This window comes from Seriola aureovittata, chromosome 8 (genome assembly GCF_021018895.1).
Source record: "Seriola aureovittata isolate HTS-2021-v1 ecotype China chromosome 8, ASM2101889v1, whole genome shotgun sequence".
Taxonomy (NCBI): domain Eukaryota; kingdom Metazoa; phylum Chordata; class Actinopteri; order Carangiformes; family Carangidae; genus Seriola; species Seriola aureovittata.
In genome coordinates this window covers 16604612-16621042 of record NC_079371.1, presented here as the reverse complement: position 1 = coordinate 16621042, position 16431 = coordinate 16604612, and the positions used below count along the sequence as shown (strand labels likewise).

Genomic DNA, 16431 nt, shown 5'->3' with positions numbered 1-16431 from the left:
AATTATGCATAGTCAGCAGAAAGAGCAGTTTATCAATAGCCATAGTCTGTAGAACCAGTGATGTAACGATTTAATCTGTATGGACATCCAAGGAAAATTATGCTTAATGACAAATTCATATATCGCTTTGTTGGCAACAACATAAAAACTTATATAATCGAGAAAAAACAATCTTATTGTATTTTCACTTAATATAACCAATCAAAACACACTGCCTTTATTTAAATACAAAAAGTGTGCAAGGGAACCAGTACAAAAATATAAATATTAAATTAATTCAGTGCTTTATGTCTTCCAAGAAAATAAGCACTACCAAGAGCTTTTATTTCAACACTGACAGACATCTAGCAGGTGATCCTGTAGATAAGTGAGGGACTCTTCCACATGCAGAGGTAATGCTTGGCCAAGGTCAGCCTGGGATCTGGACAGGAAGGCCTCCACAGCTTCACGAATGGCAGCCTTGGATACCTTATCATCCGGCTTGTAGACCAGCGTGCCAACTCTGCCTCTTTGTTCAGTGACTGAGCTGCACAGATAGCCTGGGGATAACAGATGAAAGAAGTTAGGAGTGAACAAAGTGGGGTCAAAATAATTGTACTTATCGTTGAAATGTTTGAATATTCAGGGTACAGATACATTTGGTATCAAAAAGTAAAAAAAAAAACCCAAGTCTTGGAGGAATTCTCCAGCGGGGATAATATGTATTGAAATCCGTGTTTAAATCCTGAAGACTGTCAAAAAGTATCTTAATAAAAAGGTAACTATGAGTCAAAACAATCAACACATAAAAACAAAAGGACCAAGCACAGAAATGTAAAATATATGTTTTAACCACTGTCATATTTTGCATGATTCAACTTGGCATATGAAGAAATAAAGAAAATGCTTTATTTAAATAAACCTACAAGTTACCTGTCGGGAAATGAGTGATCAGAGACTAAGAGACAGGGAAATGGTTAATAGAGGAAAGGGAAAGATATTTGACCAGGTAATTTGGATCAGTCTTCCCATATGGCATCACACCACATATTGCACATTCACTGGAGTCTGAGGTTTCCCACAGGCTCCAGGCTCTGTCTGCTTCCTGGCAGCAGGACACTGGCAAGCTTATCGAAAGATGTTGGTTTTTGCTTCTGATAAGATATCCCAACTCACATTTTTCAAACTTTGCTGGGTAACAAGGAGCCGGATCCTGTTGTATATAACAATAATTTATTTTGTCATTTTAAACCAAACCTTCACCATCATCCCCCGCATTTACAGGATTTATGAGATCGTTGAACAGTGTACTGGTATTTGTAGAAATGGGGAACCACATGTCAGCACAGTTACAAAAATAAGTACAAAAGTACAAAAATCTCACCTTTCATCGCTTTGTTGTAGCTGAGTAGCAGCATCCAGAGAAGATGGACCAACTCTTCCCACCTCTGCCATCTTTCAGTACCATCCTGGATAATACAGTCATGGATTTGTTGCATTAAATGGTTGCTTGCTGTGGCTAACTTCTAATTGTCAGATTTCACAATAATAAATCGTGGAATAATCATAAAAGTATTCTAAATTCTTAATTGGAAGATGAAAAGTAGTTGTTACATTCTCTAGAATTTAATTCACAATGCCAAAATCTAAGTCAGATATTTAAATATTACAAAAGGTTGGCTGATAGGGCAAAGATGAAAACAAAATACCAAAAATCCTTTACACCAAGTCTAATATTCACCGTAGGGTCTGGTGCCAGAGTGCAGTTCTTCATAAAGTGGAGCAGCAGACTAAGCGACATGGGCAGAGAGATTTTCAGTGGGCACGCATAGTCCAGCAGATGTTCTAACAGCTTACATCTCAGCAGCTTGCTCTGCAGGCTCTCCAGCAACAACATCCTGAGAGTCAGAAAGAGATTAGTAAATGGTAGCTGGGGACAAGAGGCAAATTGTGTCGTTGGAATAATCATTCAGGGGTGTATGATTTGCAATTGAAAGAATGTATGAAGTTATTAACATATGGACATATGACATTTTATCATAATAAATTAATGAAATCCAGGAGAGTTATCCAATTTAAACTGGATAACTATCCTGTTTAAATGATAAAATTGTGGAATTTAAATAATTTGTAAAATTTTAAGTTTTCTTTGTTACTTCATCTGTTTGTCTTGCCATAACATACAGTCTAACATTTATTCGTCTCCTACTTTAATGTTCACATTTTGTTTCATACACACATTAACAAAAGCTCCTCTTAAATATAAAAGCACCAATACATTCATAAACTTAAATTTAAGGAGGCCCAGCCCACAAGAGTTCTCACTAGCAAGCCATTGCTTTCACTGTTTTGAGCTACAGTAGGAAAACCCTCTTTCTTGAGCTGAGCTCCTGTTATGTATTCTGTACATGTCTTTAAGTTCAATGAAAGTCTCTGGATAAAACAAAACAAAACATTTTTAAAAAGGAGAACATAAATAGTGAGATAGATATGATAAAAAGACAGCAGTAAATGGAATTTAAAAAGTAGCATTTGAAAAACCCATCAAATCATCAAAAATCATTTTGTGAATCCTCTCATTATTTATTCATTACTTGAAGAGCAAGTAAAGAAATTGAATGAATTATTTACACATCATATTTTAAAGCTTATTTCACAAATACTTTATATTGTATTATTTGAACGCAAATGTAATCACCTTATAACTTGTTTGCTAAGTGGACAAATTAAATAAGCAATTATATTCAACATCAGGAAAGGGCTATAACTATTCCAGACGCACACCTCAGCTTCCACAGGAAAAGGCAAGCCTGTCAAGTCTATTGATTAAGTGTATAAACGAAAATATAAGCACTTCAACTTTCCCATAATGGTGAATACAAAAACCTGACAATCTTGCTTTCTCATCTCTCCTCCTCACCTGTGTGCTCGCAAAGGCACATTGCTGATGACCATATGGAAGAGCTCCTGGGACAGCTTGACAGAGGTGAGGGCTGGAGAACGGTCCACCTCCAGAGCCAGAGACAGCATCCTCTGGAAGATGGACACTATTCTGCAGGACAGAAAGGGCCCAAAACAGGCTTTGTCAGCTTGAACGTAAAAAGGACTGGCAAATAACAACATCAATCGTACAAACTGCAGGTAAACATGAGTGAGGATACATACAGTAGGGTCCAAGAGTCTGACATCACTAGTCAAGATACTCCTATTTTGCATGTTTCAACTGTAGAACTGTGTTTTACAAATGATAATATCAGCTTCACAATTTGAGTGAAAAGTTGAATCTTTGAAAAATGTATGTGTCACATAGCTCTGATGCCATTATTCCACTATCACAATGCTAATTAGTAAGCAATGATTTGCTGGGAACTTGTTTATAACAGGTGAACACTGGCAGCAATTTGAGTTACTTGAACGAGCCTCTGATGACTAGATCAAAATGGTCTGAATATCACTTGAACGCAACAACTCAAGGAAATCTCACCTTTTGTACAAAGGAGTGAAGTTGGTCAATGCCCCAAATTTGCTTAAACCTAGTAATAGTGCAGAATCTAAATATTTCTTCTTCATTTTATGTGATATTACATGACATAACTTGTGTTTTTAAATGCATCTGATCCAAAAACATTCTGATTATTTCCAAGTTTATGTTCAAATATAAAAGAATTTCAACGTGGTCTCAGATTTTTGGACCCCACAGTACATACATCAGTAATTCACCTGCTTTGTTCATCTCTCTCTCTAGTTGTTTCTCTACACTCTCCATGCTCTGTCGATTTCATAATGGCAGAAAAAAGCCACTTGATGACATCTCTGGAAACAAACCAGGAAAAAAAAAACATCACCAGTATTACTTTCACAAGTGAGAAATATCAATAAAAATTTGTACTAATTGTCAGGCATGAAGTATAAAGTGATCACCCCGGCATAGGGTGATTTGTAATAGTTTAATTGTATACACCCTGCTGTGGCCTATATCATGAATTGGGTTACAATTTTGGAGTGTCTGTGCAAGTTATCTAGCTTCAGGACATCTAATGCTAGCAATCTGAAATAACTCACAAACCTGGGGGGTATTCCAGAACAGGGTTTAGTGAAAAAAATCAGAGCTCAATTGATGATGACTTTCTATATTCCACATTTTCACTCAGAGTGAACATACTCAGTTGATTGAACTCAGATCAGATCAGATCAGTTGATCTTGAACCAAAAACTCAGTTTCCCATCTCAGGGTTCATCAACACAGAGTTCAGGGTTAGGCTCAGTTTGTTCAACCTGCTTTCTGGAACGTTGGGTTTTTGTAAAACATCCAATAAAAGAGAAAATACAAATTATGTCATTGCAGTGGCAAAAAGCAAAGGAAAAAGGTAGGTTACTGTATAAAAAGCAGTGTGTATGAATGACGATAATTCATGCGGGCAGGTTAGATGTTTGATGTTGTCCCTAGAGGTAAACCTGCTCAGAGGTATTTCTAACATTTTGTCCACCCCACTTATATAAATGAGGGTAAACTAAAAATTAGGAACACTTCTAAGTATAACATACTGTAGTATAATCAATAACGTCACAAAACCGAAAGTTTGAAAAAAAGAGCTGAACACTGTAAGTGTCTGTATTACTGTATTTCAAAGCAGCATTAGTTTTCGCTAGGTGTACCTAATGTATAGTAATGTGCAATGGACCTGAAAAGCTGATGTGAACTACAAAGTTCTCCCCTGGTTACAAAACTCACCTGACTTGAGGGAAGTGCTGATCACATGACAGTGTGGCCTTGGCGATCGAATGGTGGAGGGCAGAAGTAGAACGTTTGGCCTGGAAGTCGTCCTCCAATGTCTGCACAACATACTCCAGGAGCATGCGCACAATCTCACATCTGCGTCTATTTGTACTGTCCTGAGGAAGCAGGAGGGCCACATATAGGGACATGTTAGTTTATAAAATCACAAAAAAAGATGTTCAACTATAAATATGACTTTATATTAGAGGAGAGTCCCAGTGACAAAAACATATCAAAATATTTTTCACCAATATCACAATATTAATAATGTAACACCATATTATTATTATTATTATTTGCTATTAATGTTCCTCAGATGAAGCAGTTCAATGAACTCTTATCATCTACTCTAACTGTAATTCAGCTTCTGAGATCAGAACAGTTAACAACATTTAAGCTATTCAATATGGTTATATTCAACAATAATTGTACTGTATTCTGATATATCACTCAGCTTTACTGTATATTATCTACTGTATATTCTCATATTTTGCTGCATGGAGTAGTACCTGATTGGCCACGACTGAGGTCAACAACTCCCAGTCCCATGGTACTGTGGTTTTATCAGCCATGTGGTGTCTGCAATCAGAAAGAAGGTTTAATCTCTGAATTCAAAGATGTAGTGGGGAGAGAGAAGATGGAAGAGAAGATATAAAGGGCAGATGATATATTTATATCAGAAAGGCTACAAATAATACATTACTATTGAGTCTGATTCCTACGCTCCCTCACCTCTGTGTCCTCATCAGCAGATTAAAGGCCTGTACACATAGGTGATGGGGACACTGTGGGTCCAGCAGAATGTTGTGGAGTAGATGGGTAGTGATATCTCTGGGGGGATAGTAACCAGGCTGTAGTAGGTCAGACAAGAGCTGCAAAGTACCCTCTGGGTAGTTCTCATCAATCGTACTGTAAACCAGACTCAGGCTCTGACGGCATAACACCTCTGGAGTTCCAAAACCTTCATCTTCGACATCAATCTTGGAAAAAGCATAAAAAAGAAAAGAGAAACTGTACATTCAGCCTAGAATATAATAATGTGTAATGAGTTAATGAGAGAAAACAGAAAAACACAAAGATGTGGAGAATTGTCTCTCACCAAGGCTTGACCTGGTCCAGACATTATTTTCTTGAGTGTAACTGGGCACACAGTATGTCTGTCTTCTCGACTAGCTGCCCTGAAGTCCATATCAAATCTGCTCTCTTCATTCACTTCTTCTATGTCACTCCCCTCTTGCCAGAGGAAAGACAGTGGACTATCAATTCCTGCATCCCCTCTATATGTCTCAGCACCAGATCCTTCATCCATATCCTCAGTTTTAGACACTGACAAAGCAGGTTCACAGCACAAGTCTGCACTGTCTGAGGCCCTTTCAGCCTTAGCCTCATCCGATTGCCATTCAGGCATGTTTTCAGCAGGCGTATGTTCAGATTTGGGTGTTGTATCAACTTGGCTCTTCAGATCATAAAATGCAGGACTTCTGTGTGGTAGAGAGTCATGATCAAAAAGCTCAGAAGGCTTCAGTCTGGTAGTGGGAGAGGGAGGGGATGAGTGATCAGAGCGGTCATGTAACTGTGTGCTTGTAAATTCATTACTGTTCTCCTGTTGTTCCTGTCCAATAAGCAATTCAGCCACCTTAGGAGGAGACTTGTCCAGTGAAGTTTTCATGAAAGGACCATTTGATTCTGTAGTTGTCCTCAAATCAGTAATGCAATCTGGTGAATTGCTGTTCATGCTGAGTTCTCTAAAGCACTCTTTGGTTAAATACACAGAACAATTTGACGTTTTCAGGTCCTTTACACATGTCTCAAGAAAAGGCAGTCGTCTCAGTTTTACAGCTGGTGTGTTAGGAGAGGGATGTACTTCGTAGTTCTGCTTTTGGTGTTGTGTTTGAGAATTCAAACATCTCATATTACCACAGTCCTGCTGTGGAGCAAGAACAGTTGAGTCTCTCAAAGAGCTTGTCTGTAAATCAAAATCTTCTTTTTTTGAAGTTTGATTGTTATTTGAACTTTCTTGTTTTATTTCACAGTCATCTGGTTGCGAATTCTCTGTCTCCTGTTCTGTCCTATTTGCTATGTTGCTTTCAGTCAAGTCTGCCACTGACAAGGGAGTGGAGTTTTGTCTTTTGCGCATTTTAAGCTCTGGAAGAGTCCATCTTGGATCTGTGAGGTCAATAAAACACTAGAAAATGGAAAAAAAAAAAAAAAAACAGAAAAATATGTCAGAAAATACTGTGGTTGCTTACATAATCACATAGATGAATAATAAAGCTTCTGCTTCCCTTTATTCAAAAAGATGATCAAGTGGGAAACTCAGTCCAAAACAGTATAAACACATTTCTCCTCGCATACACAAAAATAATATAATTATTTTGTTTATCAAACCCATAAGAAAATGAAAAGCCAGTTTCAGCATTGTCTTTAAATGGCCAATGGCACACACGAAAGCCATGTTTTCGATGCAAATCTACTGAGATTAAAGAATATCAATTTTAAGTTTTATATCTCTGGGTGCACTAGTGGACAATGTTAAAGTTTCTGAATTGATTTTCTAGAGAATAGTACTCTATTAAATTGTACAAAATCAATATTGCTATATCCAAGAAAAGTTGAATCGATGGCAGCTGGACCTCGTTGTAGATACTTGAAGACGTTTCAAGGCCATTGATGTCGTTTGTTACTGCTCCGTTGGAGTCACCTGAGGCCAAGTGTGCATGGTTGCTAAATCTCCTTGGAAGGAATGAAAGGCTGACACTGTAGGTGAGGAATAAGAGGCATCACAGACCGTCCCCTATGTATCGCGATATAAATGATACGATACTATGATATTCAGACAGAAGAATTTATCCATATTAACTTTAACTTACCCACTCCCAGTTGGCAACTAGGTTATTTTTTACATTTAGTAGCTCAAAGTTATTTTGATATACAATACACCATAATAATTAATGGACACATTGTTGAAAACATTGTTAACACATTGATTTATGCTAGCCAGGTAGCTAGCTTTCAGACAGTAGATTGATTTTAAGTTTACACTCCTCCAGGCTAAAATGCTTGTGGAAACAGATACAGCGCCAAAATTAATTTAAATATAGTTAAATTAAAGTTGTACCCCTGTAGCAGGGGTGAACAAGTCTCAGTATTTGAAATTCACCTGGCTACGGTCGGCGGCGCTGATGAGCGAGCTGTAACAGCGGTAGGAGGTTGAATAAGGTTAAGGATGAGGTTAGAGTGGCAGTTACTCTTAGTCCGCTGCAGCAATATCTTGATGATATTCAAACGTATTTAGCGCTCGTTTCTATGGTAACGATAGAGTAGTTTGATAGCGTACCTGCGAGGCGTTAACGTTCACAGCGTCGACATCAACCCTCACAGCGGAGAGGGGCAGCAGCTCAGACTTGGCCGAGAAGGAGCCGACGATTTCCACATCAGAGTCGCCTGAGCTGAGGGAGATCACATCATCCATTTCTCCTCACTCATTCAGCTTCACACGACACAGAAACTTCAGTAGCTGATGTTTGGTTCTGCTAGCCAGCTCACAAGAGCGTCACCTAAAGCAGGCCCATGATAGTCGCCATAGTCCTAAAGCAACAAGATCTGGCGTTAATGTGTAGTTCCTCATCATGTTCTGCAGAAAACACAAGATAGCTCCTACAGTGATATATATAAGCTCAGGACTTGTAGCATTTCCTTGTTAAGGTCGTCAGCCACATGCGTCTGATGATGCCGGTAGTTTTGAGTTTGGTTGTATCTTCAGAGTTCACGTGACTCCGTCTGTTATCTACCTTAAAACTCGACTACATCTGAAAAATAAAATCCTGTGACATGATGTCCAGTTGGTTCAACTTTGAAATTTGATGCTTCCTGATTTTGCTGTCATTTTTCTTTTCTGTAGTATGGCGGATCATAACCAGCTATACAGTTGCCAACAACTCCACCTACTGTACTGGAGTGTGAACTCGCAATCTGATATCATCACCAATGGCACCTATCTTGAACTAAGTTAACCAAGGCTCAGTGCTGGGGAGTAGTGAACTAAAAAAAAAAAAATCATAGTACATGACCAGATCTGATCACAAATTTAAAGGGTTCTTCTCTTCCCTGGCCCATGCCCCATCCTCTTCCAACTTCTGTGCAAACAGGTTCAGTAATTTACTTTTTGTGTTATCCTGCTGACAAATAAACAGACACAGGTGGCAGGGGTAATGGACTCATGCTCAAAGCAATGTAGGCTATAAATTCATACAACACACACTGAATATAATAAGATTGATCATTTTCTGCCAAATATCCATCAAACTGAAATGCAATACATTTCTAATGGAGCAATGATTTAGCGTTTTTCAATCCGTTGCTCTGAAGGATCTGTTCATCGACCAGCAGATGAGGTGGAAGTTGGCTTTGCTTTTATATAACTTATCAATTAATTTCAGGTGTTGTTTTTGCTTCATCTTTTTTTCACTGTGACACAATGAAAAACATTACAAGGCTTGATTTAGCTTTATGCTGAGTCCCAGACCTTGACATACCAGATTGTCGTTAATGATACAGACACATTCTGAAGGCCCTTTTCTCACAAGACATATTTATACATCACAGTAGGAAAAGCACCACTGTAAATGATTAAATTAATGATGACTGAATTCTAGGTGCTTCAGTTTCCTTGAATATAACAGTCATCATTAATATTAATAGTAAAATCTGTGCTTTTCTTACTATGACAAGTCATAATGGCTGCTGTGAAAAGACCCATTAAAAGCACTTTACAGCCCAACAAGCTATATTTTGGAAGGCTGTCAGAAATTCTGACAAATTAATATATAGCCTCAAATTTATTTATACAGTAAATATAGCAACTTTTTAAAAACACTCAAACAAGGAGCAGTCATTATGACTAAACATGAAAAATATTAAAAGATGTCCTTAAATGGTCACTTCCAAACGTTTTGTTGGTTTTTGTCCTGTAATTTAACAATTCAGTCACAATATCAGTTAAACTCATAACTAAAGTGATAGGACCAAAAAAACAAACAGAAAAAATGCTAATTGTTTTACAGTCACTGTGGTTTCACTGTGTGTGTCACTGGAGTTATTGAATGTGACTGTCATGCAGAACATTAGATTCACCAGACGACTTCATGTCAACTCAACCAGTTTAAACTATACCACATGCTTTCCATAATATATTGTATTGACCTAATTGACCACCCTAAATGTTATCGTAAAAACATAAACACCAAAACTCCATATCAAAATCCACTGAGTTTCTGTGACAATATGTAGTTTCACGCCTCACCACTGGAGTGCACTCATGTTGTGCAAAAGATTTCTAAATTTGACAAATATGTCTATATACACAGGACGGCCTGTGGCAATCTCACATCTGCGTATTCTTCATCGTAATTTACCCAGAAACTGAGCTGTGAGCATAAGTTTTTATCTGGCCTTATTTGCCTCTCAATCTTACCTACACTTAACAGTGCACATGCAAAGAGGCTGTTGTATTTTATACCCTTTGTAAAGAGCAGTCTATTGTGTCTCTGTGGTGATATGAAGTGAGATCATTCAAACAGGCCCTGCAGCACTAATGCTTACTTTGTCTTCCTATAACTTCTCTGATCCTTGGGGATGCATTTCTGATACTCTGCGAGCCCAGTGGGCACGAAACACATAAAAACACAGTGTCATACAAACCCTTGTGCTATAGTGATATAAACCCACAGTGTCAGGGCTGAGTAGGCTGCAGGAAAAAAATGTAATGAATTTTGTATTTGTAAGCCATTCACAAATGACACATTGAACCCAATGCTACATCATATTTTACAGCTTCATTTCCTGTTATAAGCCCAGGCGGTGGAACATGCCATCACTAAAAGCTGCTTCCTTTTGATGGAGAGCTGTGACGTGTACACACATACTGGTGTGTGGCGTTGATAAGGACACTGTAATTGTGATAAGCACATTATTTAAACTGTATAAAAAGTGCACAATGAACTGTCATCAGCTTGCAGCCTTGTTTATAATATCAGATCATTTTGTGAACTGCAATATCCCTGCAAAAATGCATGTTTTGTGGGCAGGAAATATTCTAGGAAAAGGGTAAATTTATTCTGTAACTTGTCCGGGTTTTTCAAAGAAATGTACATTTTCATACTGAATTCTCATGCAATTGGATGAAAGGAGCTATTAACCTCAGATGCCTCCAACCATTACACCCTATGAGGAAGACAGGGTGAGTCATCGTAGTCAGGCATTCACAACCTAGTCCTGCCACCTATTCAGCAATGTTAAAACTTTAATAGGATGGTTATGGAGTGTGTGTGTATACAAGAGGTAAAGGCTGTGTGTGTTTAAGTCATACCAATGTCTTTTCAGTCTGGATTTTGGAAAACAGCGTTACCTTCAATACTCAGAGTGTCATGATGCTATGAATTCTGGAGCACATATTTTGCTTCAAATTATTATGAGGGTAATAATGTTCGACACACAACAGTGGTTGATGCCAAATCATTACTGTCAGTCTGTCCACATTGTTGTGTTCAGTGCATTAATTCTGAGAACACAAATATTACCACAACGTGAAACCTAATTCAGAGGAAAAGGTGGTCCAAGTTCATTTAGACAGAGAGGGAGAGCTATGGAGATGTTTTAAATCCCAGGTGATCCTCTAAACACTCTGCTGCCCATACATGGACATACATTGAGGATGAAATACTTTATCAGCAACAGAGCATGCGGTTTCCTGTCTCAAAAGGTGAACTAAAGCATGTCTGTACTCATTAGTAGTTACTTGCACTGGGAGCTAGTAATGTCTTATATGAGGCCAGCTGGCCTCGGATGAAAATGTTTGAGGAGATCTGTGAGTAGCATTGGACTGAAAATAGAAAACTCTGCAAGTCTTTGTTTTCAAGGCAGGTTGTGAAATCAAAATTCATGATCTGGAATTCATTTGATCAACTTAATATTGTAATAACTGCCTACTGTTTGTTCATTGCTACAGTCCACATTCATTATACATGTACAGCTACCTTTTCTGAAACAACTTGACAGTAAGTAAAAAAAAAAAAAACAACATGTAAAAATGACAATATGGGCTTAATGACTTTCTTTAGTGTCTCTCTCTTTTTTTTTTTTTTTTTTAGAAGTTACTGCGCAGGCCTAGGAAATATTCCAGCTCATAATCCCCTGTTACATTGTGAATTGTTGTTTTAACGCTTTTGTTTTATGAACCAAAATAGGAGATATATCGTGTTAAATAGTGAGCTTTTGTGGTGCTGAATGATGGATTTAGCTGTCTTTGTGGTAAGCTAAGCTAAGCATCTGCTGGCTGTATCCTCAGGCTAAAAAGCCTCTTTTAAACAGACACCCACTATGTTGTCGTTAAGAAGACCCCTCTTTATGCCACCCATTTACACTGAACCAAACAAAGCTGACATAATGCTGCCTTGTGATCTCAGATAGCATGTGTCATTCTGGAATCAGAGGCGTGACCTGTAACACAACAGCATCGGTGTCCTGTCCTGCCACGCTGCCTCTCCATTTTACACAGATGTCGACCCAGCTCTGTAACTGTGTCCACTGCTGACATAAGGGTAAACAGCAAGCCCCCCCAATGCACAAAAGCACAACAGGCTGTGCATAATCAGTTTATATTTAATGGATCACCACTAGAATGGTATGGATCTTTTCATCTGAATTTCAGCTAAAGAGCAAAAAAGCAAAAAAAGAAATAAAATAAAATGACATAAGTTGAACTATTCCTTTAAATGTATTGTATACTTTCTCATCCACTTTTTTCAAGAGAGAAATTTTCAAAATGTCACTTGACTTCTCTGTGCATCAGTTCATGATTTATTTTACTTTACTAACAGTGTCATATGGTTATGTCCACTTACTACGGACAAAGTGTCTTTCACAGCATGCTCCTCAATTTAAATTCACTGTAACTCCGGAAGTAATTGTATTCTTCAGATCACACCAACAACACAAAAGAAAACAATCTATCTTTTGTTATTTTCCTTTGCTTTAGGCTGTATGAAAAGAGATTTTTCAAAGGATAGCAAGGCTAACAAAGACATTTACCTTGGACAGGCAGCTGCTGGGAGGACTTATTATCCATCATGAGTGTTGCAATAAAAACATCACACCACAAAATTTAAAGTTTTGAAAAAAAAAAAGTCTTATCGTAAAGTTCCAGCCATTTTATAGAACAGAATCAGTGAATGAATGAGTTCATGGCTAAAGGCATAAATCTCACTCAGCACACAGAGGAGGAAGTATGCTTTTTATCACAGAACGCAAAAAAAAAAAAGAAGTGATCCACTGTTGGAGAGTCATAGTTTTTCCTAGAACAGAAGGTACAACAAATATCATTGTTCCACATGTCTGGACAGAAAAAATAGATAAAAGCAACAGAATCATCAGTCAGTATAAGAACAAGTAGTTTGTTCATCATAGACAAAGCTATTAAAGAGGGGGACCAAGTAAGACAACTATCTGTGTGTATTGAGGAGCTGACTCTGCAGTTAGTGACAACTGCCTCCATGTCTACCTGCCCCTGCCAGACAGTCCAGCCTCTCTGTGATACTCACCGAGCAGTTAGTCAACACTTTCCACTGCAGTGAGTCAGAAGTCACATCTGCTGTTTTATGACGTGTAGCAGAGAATGAATTATATTTAAACAAAGAACTGGTGAACAAATATCCTCAGGCAGAAAATCCACAGTGTCCAAAATAACATTTTACATGTTTTGAGCATGCAAACAACGTCTTTAATACCTGGGTACAGGCTGGTTAAAAAAATCTAGTATTTGCATAACTCTTCAAAGAGTTATCATTAATGCCAAATTTTGTGGTAACTGTGCTTTTATGGTACAAAGTGAAAGTTTTAAAGGGAAGAATAATGTTTCAAATATTCTGTCTGGGTGAGTCATAATACACAAGACGTGTTCTGAGTGTTTTCCTTCAGAGTACATTGTTTTCAGAATTCTCCCTTTATTATCATGCCTATGTCATTGTTACTCACAGAAAGGAAATGTTTTCAGTAGAAAGAAGTAATCGGATAATTTATTTAAGTAAAAGTACTAATGCAACAATGTAAAAATTTATCATTACAGCAAAATGCCCTCCATTCACACTCTTATTTAAGTGAAAGTACAGAATATATGGAATATATAATTTAAAAGTATCAAAAGTACTTGTCCTCTTCATAGTGATGTATCAGTGTGTAAGCAGCATTTTACAAGTGGTTCCTAACCTAAGGATCAGGCCCCACCAAAGGGTCACAAGATTAATCTGGGGTGATGTAAAATGATGAATGGGCATGGAAGAAAAAAAGTTCTGCTACACATTTTTGAAATATTTTTTTCAGGTAATATTTTTTTGTGAAATATTACACAATAATATTGTACCTTATGAGATTTTTATAAAGGAAATGTCTTATTTGGTGGAACTGCTATTAGCTCCAACACCTGAATCAGTGCCCCTGCTACCGGCTTGTGCCTCACTGGTTTATTCTTTAACAGTGCAGTGTATTTTATAAGTTTATCAACCTAAGTGTATTTTAAAGATGTCTTAGTTTAGAATTTTACTCTGAAAAGTAATTAGTAACCATAGCTGTCAAATAAACGTAGTGGAGTGTAACACTTCCTTCTAAAGTGTAGTGGGGTAAAAGTAGATACACAATTATCCCGGTTCCAAAGTTATTTTGTAGTCACGGTAACTCATGGTTAGGTCAGTTTCAGTCAGAGTTACTATCTGGTAAACTCAGTGTCAAACTGACAAATTGTTGCTATGGTTACCTGCAGTTTAGTATACTGCACACTGCACACTCATTATTTGTAGTTCGAATTAGATCTTTGTTTGACATGTCCTGTTATACAAATTTAATGGACCCCTTCCACCTTCCTGCTCACCATGAGGGGTCGCCACAGCAGATCACCATCTGCATATTTGATTTGGCATAGGTTTTAATCATATAAAAAGGTTTTAACTTGGACTTAATGTCATAATATCCCTTGAAAATCTTTATCTGTTACCACACAGTCCTTTTGTCTTCCACCAAGACTGTAGCTCTACAGATATAATTCCCTTCAGCAAGCACAAACCAACTAGAGTCAAAATCTTAATTTAAATGGGATGATGATGATCATGTTGTACTCACTCCTTGCCAGGATCCAAGTATGGACATTGATTCTGCTGAGTGGTGCTTTCCTGTGGTCTTGTGTGCTTATGGAGAAAGGGAGATACGCACGAGAGCAACAGGTTTGTTGCCATAAAACAGCATGACAAGAGAGACAGCTGAGCATCCCAAAAAACCCTATCTCATGGAAATGTGACATGACCACATGAGGGAGAGAGAGAAGATAGAGGGATGAAACCGCACCTTACAGAACCAACAGGTGTCAGCTGTCACAAGGAACATGAAAGAGACAGGAAGAGTAAGAGGTCTGACAAAGTTAGACAGGGACTGATAGAAGAAGGCTGTCTGAAAAGAGTCCAACAGGCACCTCCTCCATTTTCTGTTTTGCTGTCTACATCCATGTCATGCTCTTAAACTGTTTAGACCATGCCTGTCACATGTCCTGCTTCACACTGCCATCAAATTCAGGAGTGTATTGGTCACCTGTTTATTTATTTATTTATTTATTTTATGTGGCTGTGTGTAATGTTCCTAACGAGGTTCAGCTGACTAGCAGAGCGTGCCAGGTCCAGAGACAGAGGGAACTGATGGTGGACCAGAGCCTAATGACTCACTCTGCAATCTGTGACCTCGGAGGCTGATGGATGTCACAACAGGATCCTCTACTGGCCAGCTATGTAGCTATGAACCACTGGCTGCAGTCCCGGCAGATGCCAAAACACTGTAAATGCCTGTGAACAAGAATTATTTTTAAAAGTGTAATATCTAATTTTTATGTGATTATATGATCATATGATTTTTTTTTCTGCTGCAGTGCAGCTTCTATTGAGGATGGAGCTTCCTCTTGTTCCCTTGTTGTTGCTTTAAAAAGGCACAAGTGAAAAAAAAAATTACATTAAATAGATTGTTTTTATAGCAGATGATTCATTTCATGGATGTTTAAAGCTTGTGTGCTACAATTTCAGCTCAAGTGGAAGCCTTGGTTATACTGCAGATGTAATGATCTGATGCCTCAGATAAAATAAGGTAACTTAAAACCCTGGATCTTATTGTGTGAAACAAAAAGCCTATCATGCACATTATGTTCTAGTATATGTTTTGATTGCAATAACTGTTTATCTTGCGGCTTTTATCTTCTTTCACCGGTGAATCAATCATGATAAAAACTAATGATTACAAATACCAGAAATGGTTCTCTTTTCCTTTCTCTCATTTTTTATTCCTGTAAATAATGTGCAAAAATCTATCTGTGAGCAGCATCGTGTGCCAACAAAAATACTTATGGGTAATAAACAGAGATGTTTTCTGTGATAATAAAAGGGCACAATTATGTTGCGCAGGGTGACGCAAAACTAACGGGGAACGAGGGCGAAGTCAGATGAGGTCAGAATGAATGCTCTAATGACTACTTGGCCTAGTGGCTGGATGCAGAGGGACATCTTGAATACTAACGGTAAACTTTCAAGAGCTGAGATTTGCAGAGTGGGGTCAGAAAAGTGGCAACTTATGGAGCTCAGTGGAAGTTCTAG

At 38.0% G+C, this 16431-nt stretch overlaps 1 protein-coding gene across 4 annotated transcripts; it reads right to left on the bottom strand.

Moving 5' to 3' along the window:
- Positions 1-45: 45 nt before the first annotated feature.
- simc1 (SUMO interacting motifs containing 1) lies at positions 46-8647 on the bottom strand. 4 transcript variants are annotated; one of them, XM_056383648.1, is made up of 11 exons: positions 8094-8230; positions 7390-7513; positions 5856-6941; positions 5489-5736; positions 5266-5335; positions 4712-4872; positions 3700-3792; positions 2900-3031; positions 1721-1877; positions 1364-1448; positions 46-539 (listed from the first exon to the last, which is right to left on the bottom strand). In XM_056383648.1, exons 3-11 carry the CDS (start codon positions 6891-6893, stop codon positions 328-330), a joined length of 2196 nt encoding a protein of 731 aa, XP_056239623.1. In that variant the 5' UTR covers positions 6894-6941; positions 7390-7513; positions 8094-8230; the 3' UTR covers positions 46-327. The 4 variants fall into 4 exon arrangements, with proteins under 4 accessions (XP_056239623.1, XP_056239620.1, XP_056239621.1 ...); XM_056383645.1 differs by lacking the exon at positions 7390-7513 and having other exon boundaries at positions 8094-8647; XM_056383646.1 differs by having other exon boundaries at positions 5856-7513.
- Positions 8648-16431: the final 7784 nt, after the last annotated feature.

What these genes read in the sequence shown, in the direction of transcription:
- simc1 (XM_056383645.1), bottom strand. Translation starts at nt 8,228, where the DNA reads ATGGATGATGTGATCTCCCTCAGCTCAGGCGACTCTGATGTGGAAATC. An exon ending in TGAACGTTAACGCCTCGCAG is followed by an intron (nt 6,942 to 8,093) that starts GTACGCTATCAA and finishes TCCATTTTCTAG; the next exon opens with TGTTTTATTGACCTCACAGA. An exon ending in GTGCCTTTGCGAGCACACAG is followed by an intron (nt 1,878 to 2,899) that starts GTGAGGAGGAGA and finishes TCTGACTCTCAG; the next exon opens with GATGTTGTTGCTGGAGAGCC.